This window comes from Callospermophilus lateralis, chromosome 16 (assembly GCF_048772815.1).
Source record: "Callospermophilus lateralis isolate mCalLat2 chromosome 16, mCalLat2.hap1, whole genome shotgun sequence".
In the NCBI taxonomy this organism is placed as follows: Eukaryota; Metazoa; Chordata; class Mammalia; order Rodentia; family Sciuridae; genus Callospermophilus; species Callospermophilus lateralis.
This window is the reverse complement of record NC_135320.1, coordinates 54,286,310-54,299,796: the sequence shown is the minus strand read 5'-3', so window position 1 is coordinate 54,299,796 and position 13,487 is coordinate 54,286,310. Positions and strand designations below refer to the sequence as shown.

General features: G+C 38.8%; 1 protein-coding gene across 1 annotated transcript in view; it reads right to left on the bottom strand.

Moving 5' to 3' along the window:
• Laptm4b (lysosomal protein transmembrane 4 beta) overlaps nt 1–13,487 on the bottom strand; it is a 62,690-nt gene that overhangs the window by 15,098 nt on the left and 34,105 nt on the right. The window contains exons 3-6 of the mRNA XM_076835836.2: nt 12,421–12,494; nt 11,937–12,059; nt 7,713–7,811; nt 3,473–3,568 (exon numbers count right to left, since the gene is read on the bottom strand). Of these exons, the coding sequence (XP_076691951.1) occupies nt 3,473–3,568; nt 7,713–7,811; nt 11,937–12,059; nt 12,421–12,494 (392 nt within the window). The remainder of the gene's footprint in view (nt 1–3,472; nt 3,569–7,712; nt 7,812–11,936; nt 12,060–12,420; nt 12,495–13,487) is intronic.

Genomic DNA, 13,487 nt, shown 5'->3' with positions numbered 1-13,487 from the left:
TAGAAAGTACTATTAGAAAACTGAGACTTCAGTTGGTGATCTAGTCAAATATTTTGGAGAGGACTACCAATATGATGGAGTTAGAAGAAGGTAAATCTCCCTTTCCAAGAAACACAAATCTTTAAAAATGACAAAGAAAAAGGTCACTGGGAAGTTGGGGAACACAGTGACATTATCAGCCACTCCATTTCCTCATTTTAAAAATGGCAAGTTAGCTGGGCACAGTGGCTCACATCTGTTATCCCATCAGCTTGTGGTGGGCGGGGGAGAGACAAATGAGGCAGGACAGCAGGAAACAGATTTATATGGCTGCAGCCAGGTTCGGAAGGCAAAGCTTTCACTGTAATCAATCAATCAAACCCCTGAATCCAGAGTTCAGGCAGTTTCAGAACTTTATACCCAGTTTATTGGGAGGGCCTCAGAAATTCATACAAAAGCAGTTCTCTCTCTCACTGTTCCAGGCAAGTTAACACTTCAAGGACAGCACCCGAGAGGGGAGAGCTTCTTTCCCCCTTTCTTCCCTCCCCTTGGCAGCTGTTACCATGGAGGCCAATTAGTAACTAGAAACATCTTCTCTTAACTTTGAAATGTAAACATCTCTGTGAAGCTCAGCCCAAAGCCAGAGGCTTTGAGAATCTCTCTTCCTTATCACACTTCGCATTTGCAAACACACTTCCCACTTGAAAACTTTTACAAACTATTGTTATTATACTAGATAGTCCATAAATGTTTGAAAAACTACTAGAGGGTGTTCAGAACCTGGAATGCTAATCTCTTTCAGGCCCTTGGCCAAATTTAATTATTGTAAGACATGAGCAACAGGAAATAGGAAGCATAACTACAATGAACTCTTTTGCAGAGATCCTTTTTCTGATAGTCCTAAGATCAATTATGGTGAAGACTTCTGGAGATGCTTAATTAAGATTTTTCTGTAGAGGAGGGGGTGCCACTACCGGTTCAGGAGGCTGAGGCAGGAGGATCAAGAGTTCAAAGCCAGCCTCAGCAGAAGCGAGACACTGAGCAACTCAGTGATACCCTGTCTCTAAATAAACTACAAAATAGGACTGGAGATGTGGTTCAGTGGCGGATTGCCCTTGAGTACAATCCTGGGTACACCCACCACCACCACCAAAAAAAAAAAAAAAAAAAAAAACACAGGGCAAGCTAATATAGAGTGGCTGAGAATGAGGACCAACCAACAACCATCTATAAGCAATTCCTTAACACCTATGCCAGCACGCCAGGAACAGTCACAGGGGTCCAAATCCTAGTGAGCACGAACCAATGTCCAGCTAGAAGACTTTCTGAAGAGAGCAGGTCTGTTAGTAGAAGAACTGGGAGCACCCAGCTGAAAAATACAACCGATTTTTTTTGTTATTATTATTTATTTTTTGGCACTGGGAAGTTGAACACAGGGGTGCTTTACCTCTGAGTTACATCCCCAGTCCTTTTCATATTAACACATGGTCTCACTAAATTGATGAGGCTGGCCTTGAACGTTCAGTCCTCTTACCTCAGGTTTCCGAGTCACTGGGATGACAGGCATGCACCACCATGCCCAGGCTTGATAAAAAATTTTAAACTTATAAGTAAGCCTAAATAAAACTTTTTACTCCATACCAACTGGTATCTTACTCGTGGTTCTTTTTTCTCTAAGAACCCAGTTTCTACATAATTTCTACAAGGGGGGTGGGGGGGAACCATACAGCCATATTGCACGTACAAACCAAGTACGTGCAATATGGGCATCGTCTTCTCTGATGTGGTTCTACAAAATGAAAGTCCCACCAAGGGCAGTAGCACATGCCTGTACTCCCAGCAGCTAAGGAGGCTAAGATAGGAGGATCACATGTTCATAGCCAGCCTCAGCAAAAGCAAGGTGCTAAGCAATTTAATGAGACTCTGTCTCTAAAATGAAGTACAAAATAGGGCTGGGACGTGGCTCAGTGGACAAGTAGCCCTGAGTTCAATTCCTGGTACTCAAAGGAAGAAAAAGAAGAAGAAAAAAAAGGATGGCAGTCCCACACACCATCACACCATGAGTCAGGCTAAGGTTTTGACATACAACTTTACAATTCCTCCAACTCAAAAATCTCAAACTCGACTTAGATTTTTCTTTTACTCAGCAGCACAATAACTGTACTAAGATATGTTTTTTGTTGTTGTTGTTTGGATTTTAAGGGAAAAAAATAAATTTATTGGTAACTTAATATCCAACAATCTAGAAGGAAAAAATTTCTTGAGCCAGTCATTTTATCAAAAACACAATAATTCTGAATAGTTAATTCTTTAGAAAGACTTACTGATCCAAGAAAATTCTTGTGAACAGCACATGTGTTTACTGTATTCAGTACACAGGGTTTTGCAGACCCTTAAGAAGGGCCTCCTCAGCCTCTGGGTTTGCTGGGCGTCATGCATTAGTCTGATCAGTTTACCCTTAAACCCCTGGCTCTCGTACATCTGATTCACCCCAAGAAATGTTTGATGGGCACATGGGGAAACTATTAATGCAAACATGTTCTTGACATTCCACAGAATTTTCAATAATACCAGCTTATACCCACATATTTAATATAAAATGTTATATTGTCTTATTCCTGTTTTATACACAAGGAAGGAAGACACAGGTTAAATTACTTTAGTAAGATTAGTAAATGAGAAAGTCACCAGCATTTAAAAAACAAAACACAAAACTCAGTCCTAGTTTAGACTTGACCTAACATTTATACTTCTTCTTTTAAGTGTCCTGTCCATCCTGTCCATCCAGTCCCACTGACTCTGCCCCACCCACATGTTCTTATCATGTACCCTGTCCTCACTGGCCACTCGCTGAGCCCTTACTTGTACAGGGCACCACATCAGCACCATGGTGAACACAAAGAGAAGAACACAGAGTTTAATACCTGGAGGACTTCGATTTTCATCTTGCTGAGCCAGGGGGTTGAGACAATTTAAATGAATTATAAAATGGCTAAGGATGCTTCCAGTGAAAACATGTTTTTTTTTTCAAATCACGTATCATGGGTTTAAATTTTTTGAGTATGAACAACTAGTAGCAAAAGAAGTCACACAAATTCTCTTAAGGTTTTTAATACACAGGGCAAGTTATAAAGACACAATAACCTCTATCATTCTTATTTATCTACCCATAAAACCATACTTAATGGTTTAATTTCATATATAAAGTGAGATAATACAGTCATGCTACGCAGAATTAACATCTAAATTTATATTCCATGGCTTAATAATTCAGGGACACATATCTAATATTTTTAAAAATGATCCACAAGTTAAGCCACTGAGATTTCAATAACCTCTAAGGAAAACAAAATACATTTAACTAAATCCTTTGATGACCAAGCAGCTGATAGATACATTTCAAGAATAAAAAGTGGCAAAACACTTTAAAGATTAGAGCCATGATACAGTAGTGGGCAGGGGGGATCTCCACCTTAAGTGACATCACACCTACCGTAGTGTCATTGCTGGTAACGTACACCAGGACATCAGAAGAGTTCCTGCCATTGATGTATCGGTAGCAGTTCCAAACACAGCTAATCAAGTAACCCTGGAAGTAAGTACTGGTTATTAGATTTTTAATTTTCAAACTGCAAACAATTTAAAGTACCACATAGACCACAAAAACATACTATAAAACTTTTTATTACATAAAACTAAAGCATGTGTAACCTCTATTAACCAAAAAGCCTTTAAAGAGTACAAATGCTGGGTACAGTAACTTGCTGGCTAAGGGTGCTCTTGTACCTTTGTATTTTGTCACACAGTGTGGGCAGAAAAGAGGTATTGGTTAGGAAGAGGAAGGGCTGAGAGCAGAACACGAAATTTTGAAGAAAACGTGGTCCAAAGGAACAACCACCACAAATATTTATTGTCCTCAAATTCACAGTACAAATTCATTAATCCATTTATCACAACGCTTTACCTCTGTTTCATTGGGAATTTTTATTCTACGTGATCGTCTATGATTTAACCACAAGTCAATTTTTTTAAAATGTTCATAGCCTATAAATTTACTTCCAAGTCATCAAAATTCACTAAAACATTTCCATTTTCATAGTGAGATATCCAAAGAAGATACCTCAAACGAATTACCAGAATAAAGACATATTACAAATAAAGCTTGAATTCATGGGGGAGAGGTTATGGTACCAGGCATTGAACCCAGGGGCATATCCCCAGCCCTTTTTATTTTGACAGGGTCTTCCAGAGCTGCTCAGGTTGGCCTCTAACTTGTGATCTTCCTGCCTCAGTAGCTGCAATTACAAGCATACACCACCCACCTGGCTATAATGGGAGACGTTTAAGCAATGAACTCCATATATGTCCATTCTAATCATCATAATTTGATTAGAAATTAAATTATTTCAAAATTCCTTGCTTAAACTTTTTTATTAAAATAAGTTTAAATATACAGAGCACATGGAAACCTCACATATAGCTAAGAATATAAAATGGCGTAGTTGCTTTCAAAAAGTCTGGCAGAGCCTCAAAAAAAGGAAAACTGAGTTACCACCTGATCCAGCAATTCACAGCAATCTTGCAGCCAAGAGGTCACTTATACACGAATGTGCATATAGCAGTATTATTCCACAGAATTCTCCCAGCATGATTCATAACAGTCAAAAGTGGAAGCAGGGGCTGGGGATTTAGCTCAGATAGTAGAGTGCTTGCCTCACATGCACAAGGCCATGGGTTCAATCCTCAGCACTACCCCCCAAAAAAGTGGAAGCAATCCAAATGTCTATCAACTGATGAACAAGACACACAAAATGTGGTGTGTATCCATTCGAGTGAGGGTCATTCTGTGATTAAACAGGAAGTAAACTCTGATACGACATGTGGGTATCCATTGGAGTGAATGGTCATTCTGTGATAAACAAAGTGATACATGGTATAACATGGGGGGATCCTTGAAAACAAGATGGTAAGTGAAAGTTAGCCACAAAGAAGCCAATATTGTATGACTGTGTTTATCTCAAATGTCCAAAACAGGCAAATCTATCAGAAAGTAGCTTAGTGATTTCTAGCGGTAGAGAGTGGGCAGAAGAGTGAATGGTGAGTGGTATTCCAAAATTATATTGGGCAGCCACGTGGTGGTGAATGCACAATTCTGTAAACATACTAAAAAACACTGACTTGTATACTTTAAATGGGTGAATTTTTTTGTGAATTACATTTCAACAAAAAATTTTAGCAAAAAATAGGTAAAATATTCTGTAGAATAGTCAGAATGCTTTCTTGAACTGCATTCATATTTGAAGGTGATTATTTCTTGCATTCAACTTCAGATGTTAAACTGAAAATGTATATGCTATTTTATAAAATTTCTTTAATATTTATTTTTTTTTTAGTTTTAGGTGGACACAATCTTTATTTTATATTTATGTGGTGCTGAGGATTGAACCCAGTGCCTCATGCATGCTAGGCGAGCACTCTACCACTGAGCCACAATCCCAGCCCCATAATATACTTGAATGGCTATAATCTCAAAGTACAGATCAAGAAGGAAAAAGATGAAAAGTGCATTCTTTATTGAATAATGTACACAATATCTTCTATTCACTCAAACTTTCAGTTTAGCCCATAATGTTATAAGTTCTTTGGTGCCTGGGAAGCCCTAGGCTTTTTAAGAATTTTAATGCTTGGATGTATTAGTTATATGTTCTGTAAAAAGACTATATTCATTTAGTATTTTAGCAGTGAACACTGGATTCCGTAAAGCAAGAACTCTTTCAGACATGAGTTCCTTATTACAACAAATCCATGACAGAGGCTAAACAGCAGACAAATGTGAAGTGCCTGTTGTCTGGAATTCCACAAGTCCACGGTCAGGACTCCCAAGGGCCCCTTAGTGACACACATAGTTCATTCACTGCTCACCCTGGTAGGGGAAAACCTCACTGCCTATTGTCTCTAAACACCCAGTGAATCATTACAGTGACCTTATTTTTCATTTGACATTTTCTTTAATCTTGAATTAAATATTTAATATATTTTCCAAACTCACACTAAAATATTCCTTTCCTCATCTCTTTTTTATACATCCATGCATGAAATTTATCCAAATCCTTGATCATACAATATAAAAAAATTCAGTGGTGTTTTATGAGGGAAAACTGAATTGATTGTCTCTCTTTCTCTGTCTCCTACTTGCTGGGACTGAACCCAGGGCCTTGAGCTGCTAAGGATGTGCTTTACTACCAAATTACAAGCCCTTCAACATATTTTCAATGAGTGATTTTCTCTCTACTTCTCTTATCTATTTAAAATTATTTTTTCCTAAATGTACTTCTTTAAGTTACTGAGGCTTAGCTTTTTTTTTTGAGAGAGAGAGAGAGAGAGCGAGCAAGAGAGAGAGAGAGAGCGAGAGAGAATTTTTTAATATTTATTTTTTAGAGTTCGGTGGACACAACATCTTTATTTTACTTTTTTATGTGGTGCTGAGGATCGAACCCAGCGCCTCGCACATGCCAGGTGAGCGCACTACAGCTTGAGCCACATCCCCAGCCCCTGAGGCTTGACTTTGTAAAGGGTAATTTTATGTCAAAATAAAGATAACGAAAGATAATGAGTTTTAAAAGTTCAAAGCCTGGGCTGGGGATATAGCTCAATTGGTAGTGTTTGCCTTGCATGCACAAGGCCCTGGGTTCAATCCTAGCACCATACACACACACAAAAAAAGTTCAAAGCCTAAGAACCATTTGAGATTTTCCTGTTAGCACACAAACACAGGCTATCAAAATACAATCTGTTTATAATTACAATCACATTGAAGAAATCAAAAAGAACAGGTAATATCTGATGAGAAGGGTGGGGAACACTATTGGTGGGAGTGACAACTCATTTAACTTTTGGGGTGTTCGATCTGACAGCCTACCAAAGGCCTTCAACTTATGCCTGTCCTCTGATTTTAAGAAAACATGTTGTCTGGGGATGCAGCTCAGTGGCACAGCGCTCACCTCACTTGTGTGAGTCACTGGGTTCAATCCTTAGCACCACATAAAAATAAATTTAAAAAGGCATGCTGTCCATCTACAATATAAAAGAAATTGGGGGAAAAAAAAAGGAGGAAGAAAATGTATCTTGAGGACACAAATGCCTAAGTATTATTATAGCACTACTAATAAATGAAAAATCAGACACCACCTCAATGTCCAACAATTGAAAGAAATAATAACACTCATAAAGGATTGATATTCTAAAAATGACAAGAATGTGTAATTCCAGTGTCTCAGGAAGATTGCAAGTTCAAAGACAGCTTCATCAACTTAGCTAGAACGTAAGCAACTTAGCGAAACCCTGTCTGAAAATAAAAAATAAAGTAAAAGCAGGCTGGGGATGTGGCTCAGTGGTTAAGTGCCTGTGTGTTCAATCCCTGGTACCAAAAAATCATCATCATCATCACAAGAATGTCTATTACATGGGACATTGTAATGCATGTTGCAGTGTCATAACATAAACTATGCAATGCATAATATTATACTAATATATTTCCATTTAACATATTTTGGAATAATCCTTGATTGGCCTGTGTAATCCTGGTGTTTCTCTCTCATGTAAGTAACAGAAGGAACTGGAATATTAGGAAACCAAATAGCAGTTCAGACAATTAACCGATCAGACTGTTTATTTCTTTGGCATATAGAATATTCTCAATAATATTTAACCGTAAGTAAAATCCTTATGCTTACCTTAAATGTCAGGATAATGCTGATAAACAGAAGAATAATAAGGACCAAACAGGTAGGATTCACCGACATGATATCATCTCTGTAAGGAAAATTAGGAGGCTGCAAAAGAAAAGGGCCTTGTTAGCAAATCTCTTTATAATCATTCAAGATATATTCATTAGACAGCAGTTCTGATGGGCTCATCAGAAACCAACGGGGAAAAGCAGGCAGTTCCCATTTAGAACCAACGCACAATTTCTCACCCACCTCTACTCATGAAAAAGTTACAAAAGGTGTGACAATGGGGACAGACTAGTCTGTCCTTAATGCGGGCAATAATTCTATAAAAGGGAAAATCAAAGGAAGAGTCATGAATGAGACCTGAAAATACCACTTTGCTCGCCTACTACACAAATTTAGAAGTTAGTAGTCTGTGCCATGGAACATTTTGTACACCTGGATTTTCTGGGAATTCTAGACATTCTAAAGAGCACGTACAGGGTCAGGGGATGGATTTAAAATGGTGTTTTCTTTATGTAAAGTATTCTTGCTGATCTTAGAGAGCAGATTCTCTTATAATAACAAGAATTCACAGCATCTATTAGAAGGGTGGGGGCTGGGGATGTAGCTAAGTTGGTAGAGTGTTTACCTCGCATACACAAGGCCGTGGGTTCAATTCCTAGCACTATATACGCGCGCGCGCGCACACACACACACACACAAAAAGTCAGAAGATGGGAATATAGCTCTGTGGTAGAGTGCCTGCCTAGCATGAGGGTTAGGGTTTGATCCCCAGCACTTGAAAACAAAGAAACAAAAGAAGTCCTACCATCTGACTACATTGATGAAGTACCAGATCCAAGGAAACCTATTTAGGATGATCATAGTCGTCTATGGTCAGTGGAAGCAACAGGACTTCCCCAGGACACAAATAAAAAAAAATTGATAAAATCAAAAGGAAATAAAAATCAAAGTAATTTTTTTGAGATCAGGTCATAAAATCAGTTGTTTAAAAAATATTTTTTAGATGTTGGTGGACCTTTATTTTATTCATTTCTTTATATGTGGTGCTGAGAATTGAAATCCAGTGCCTCACACATGCTAGGCAAGTGCTCAACCACTGAGCCACAACTGCAGCCTCCAGAAATCAGGCTTTTCCATTAGAGCCTGAAAGGGATTTTTGTAGAAGTGATTCTTTTCTTTTTTTTTGTACTGAGGATTGAATACAGGGGTACTTAACCACTGAGCCACAGCCTCAGCCCCCCTTTTTTAAAGTGTGAGACAGAGTCTCACTACATTAGTTAGAGTCTTGCTAAATTGCTGAGGCTAACCTCGAACTTGCAATCCTCCAGCCTCAGATTCCCAAATTGCTGGGATTACAGCTGTGTACCACCTCACAGTAGTAATGTTCTTAAGGGGCAAGAATAACATTGTGTTGTTCATAAGACCAACAAGAAATCTTATTGCGCCTATGGTCTAATTACAGAAATAAATTAAAGAAGAACCATGTGACCTGTTTCACAAAGATCTTGACACTCTTCCTCCAGAAAAGTGGACATGGTTTCTACATATAGTTAAGATCTACAGAAAGATACGCGTGTCTGTTTGACAAGACTCCACATAAATAAACTGAACAGGCATTAGAATTAAGCAAGCGGGTGCTGGGGATATGGCTCATTTGCTAGAGTGCTTGCCTAGCATGCACCACCAAAAAAAAAAAAAAAAAAGAATTAAGCCAGGGGGCCTGCCTTCAGCCCTCCCAGATAACAGCCTCTCAGAATCACTCTATCTCAATCTGTCAACAGAGGCTCCATTATCAGGAGAACTTCAATGCTGCCATTCATTACTGTCTTTTAAGGCATTGATGATAATGTGTAAGCCTCATTCCTTCAGCCTAATCTTTAAGTAGAACATACAGAAGATATTCACTTGCTTTATTTTGGGGCTGGGGTTCTAGTTCAGAGGGAGAGCACTTGCTGAGCATGTGTGAGGCACTGGGTTCAATCCTCAGTTCGACCCTTTATAATTATTTGTAAAACTAAATATAAATAAAATAAAGGAATTGTGTCCATCTACAACTAAAAAAAAAATGTTTTTTAAAAAAAGGTAAATGTTTGATTATTTTAACTGCTATTTTAATTACTACCAACTCTAAAATAAACAAGGAGGGAATGAAAAAACAATGTAGAGCTTAAAAGGAAGTCTAGGTAGATTCTGAGCATTCGGCATGCTTGCCCTGCATATTAGGCTTTATGTTCCTTATAAATCTCTGCAGCATATGGAATGTAGCACACCATCTCCTATTCAAATAGTCAAAGGGCTGCATATGGTTCACCTTCATGTCTCCATCACCATCAACGCCCTGTCCCAACCCCTCGAATACATCCCAGATCATGCTGAGATGGTATTTCTTCCTCTCTTCCAGGATGAATTTTGGGAGCCCAGCACCAGAGATCATCATCACAAAATTTAAAAAAAAAAAAAAAAAAAATTCGATCAGCACCAAGGGCTGTGACTCAGTGATAGAGCTCTTGCCTAGCACATGGGAGGCACTGGATTCAATCCTCAGCACCACATAAGTAAAATAAAAGTATTTTGTCCATCTACAACTAAAAACCATACATAAAAAGACCAGTCTAGGCAAGTTGGCAAGACCCAGTCTCAAAATGAAAACTCAAAAGGACTAAAAATGTAGCTCAAGCCAGGCACAGTGGCACACGCTTGTTATCCCAGCGGCTCAGGAGGAAGAGGCAGGAGGATCCTGAGTTCAAAGCCAGCCTCCAACAATTTAGCCAGGCGCTAAGCAACTCAGTGAGACCCTGTCTCTAATAAAATACAAAGGCTGAGGATGTGGCTCAAGCGGTAGCGCACTCGCCTGGCGTGTGTGTGGCCCGGGTTCGATCCTCAGCACCACGTACAAAGATGTTGTGTCTGCCGAAAACTAAAAAAATAAATATTAAAAAATTCTCTCTCTCTCTCTCTCTCTCTCTCTCTCTCTCATCTCATCTCTCTCTCTTTAAGGAAAATAATAATAATAATAATAAAATACAAAATAGAGCTGGGGATGTGGCTCAGTGGAGTGCCCCTGAGTTCAATCCCTGGTACCCCCAAAACAAAAATTATATATTAAAAAAAAAAAAGTATCTCGGTGGCTTAATGGTAAAGCACTCCTCAGTTCAATGTTCAATTAAAAAAAAAAAAAACAACACATCACCAACTTCTCTTGCCTCACCTCCTCCTTTCTTTCCCCGCCCCCCGCTCATCCACTGATCATTTCTCCTGAACTTTTCAGTCCCCATTATCACATTCCCCAGCCATCTCTTCCATTTCATGAGAAGTCTGCTCCTTTCCCAGTGCTCAGACACTACTTAAAAAAAAAAAAAAAAAAACCACTAAGAACAAACACCTTATTTAAAACATTCTAAGATTTTGAAGAAATTTTAAGACAAATTCACAATTTAAAAAATAAAGATTATAAGATGTGAATAAGCAGATATTCCAACCTCTGCTATATGTTTCTTGATACCCAGTCATAAATACTTATTCATATGGTCACAAAGGACATTTAATAGACTCATCCCCAAATGATAATTGTGGAAGAAAAGGATTTTATGATCAAATATGTTTGGGAAACAGTATATAGCAGAGTCCCAAGTTCTCCCATATAAGAGCAGAGGCTGAACTACATTTTATTCATACCTAAGCAAACTGCATTTCACAAAGCAGGATTATCAGCATCTACACTATAATTTAGGTAGATTCATCAAATGCCACCATCACTGCCACCAACTTATCTCTCTCAGGCTCAGGGAGGTTTCATTTCCCAAAAGATATTCTAAGAAATCAAAACTCTTTAAGATTACATGTACAAATCTCTCATCAGGCCAAGCATAGTGGTGCATGCCTGTAATCCTAGCAGTGTGGGAGACCGGGTCAAAAGGATCACAAATTTGAGGCCAGCCTCAGCAACTCAGCGAGATCCTGTCTCAAAAATGGGGGTGGGGGGAGACAGAGGATGGGGAGGAGAGGTTAATAATGTAGCTCTGTGATAGAGCAGCCCTAGATTCAAATCTCAATATTACCACATACACACACACAAACACACACACACACACACATCAGTAATTCATATGCAATCTAAAACTCCACAAATGAAAGTATGTGAGCCTATCACTATACTTGTATGTCTCTTACTGAACCAGGTATCTCTCAGGACAAGAAGCAGTCACTGGGAGGGCCACGTACCAGCTGGCGAATGTATTCCTGAATGGAGTTTGGATAAACAAGCACAGTGACTGCAACCAAGGTGTTCAGGGCAAAATCAAAGATCTGGTAACAGAAGAATGGGATGATCCAGGCCGCATGTTGCTAAACATAAGAGAAAACAGCAATGTTAATGCATTCCGAATCACAAAACACTATTTTCTTGAGTTCAAAGAAATCATTTTTTAATCTAAAGGGACATGGTGGAATTGAAATTCATGAAATCAGGTCATGACAGCAACTGGTGCGCCAAATGGAAGGAGTCAACAAACATGACTCAGTGAACTGGTCTGGGATTATAATATTGGTTTTACTGGATTTCCTAGTAAAATGACGTCAGTGAAAGATCAAAACTTCTGAAAAAGAAAACTGGGAAAAATTACTTCATACTGACTATAGTTAAATACAGAGATTACACATGTAAGAGACAGAGGAAAAGGCCCGGCACCTTATTATGGCTACTGACCTTGTATGCTCCATAAGTTGCCATTGCACATATCAGGATCATGAGGAGAGAAACTGCGATAGCGATGCACATGTCTGCCAAAAAGTTAAGACAATTAGCAGTAAATCCACTGTTCAAATATTTTTGAGTCTATCCTCAAAGGCACTTTGTTTATAAACCAATTATAAGTAACAATTTTTTTAAATTTATTTTTTAGTTGGACACAATATCTTTATTTAATTTTTTATATGTGGTGCTGAAGATCCAACCCAGGGCCTCGCATATGCTAGGCGAGCGCTCTACCGCTGAGCCACAACCCCAGCCCCTATAAGTAACAATTTTATGGGAAACAAACCACTATTTTTTTGAATAAACTATAGCTAATAGAGGAAAATAAAGTGACAACGATATTCTCCCTAAATCATAAACGATGGCAGATATGAGATTAAAAGAACAAGAAAGAGAGACAGGTTACAGATATCAGCAAAAATTGGAGCCAGGCGTAGAGCCATACACCAGCGACTCGGGAGGCTGAGGTAGGAGGATTGGGAGTTCAAATCCAGCCTTGGCAACTCTGCAAGGCACTTAGCAACTCAGTGAGACCCTGTCTCTAAATAAAATACAAAAAAGGGCTAGGAATGTGGCCTAGTCAGTGGTTAAGCGCCCCTAGATTCAATCCCCAGTACCCGCCCCCCAAAAAATAAAATAAAATAGAAAATTAAGTCTTTTGGTCCACTAAACTCTCTAGATAATAGGTGTTCTTTTATAGTCATATAGATGTCTAAATCCGATTTTGTAAACTTGAGTGCCTCATGACTCAAAATTAAAATTTCCCATAGCTTCCTAATTCACTTAGAAATCTCAATTTCTTTTCATGGCCTGGATTCTATAATGTACCTACCTCTCTCATCTTACCTCATCTTTCTTGCTCACTATAACCCAGCCATACCACTTGGTTCATTAAACACAACAAGATTGCATTACCATTTGCAGTTCCCACCGACAAAAAGCAGCTCAGTTATATTTCCACATCATCAGCACCCCCCCTTTTAATCATTCAGGTCTCAGCTCCAATGGCAACACCTCAG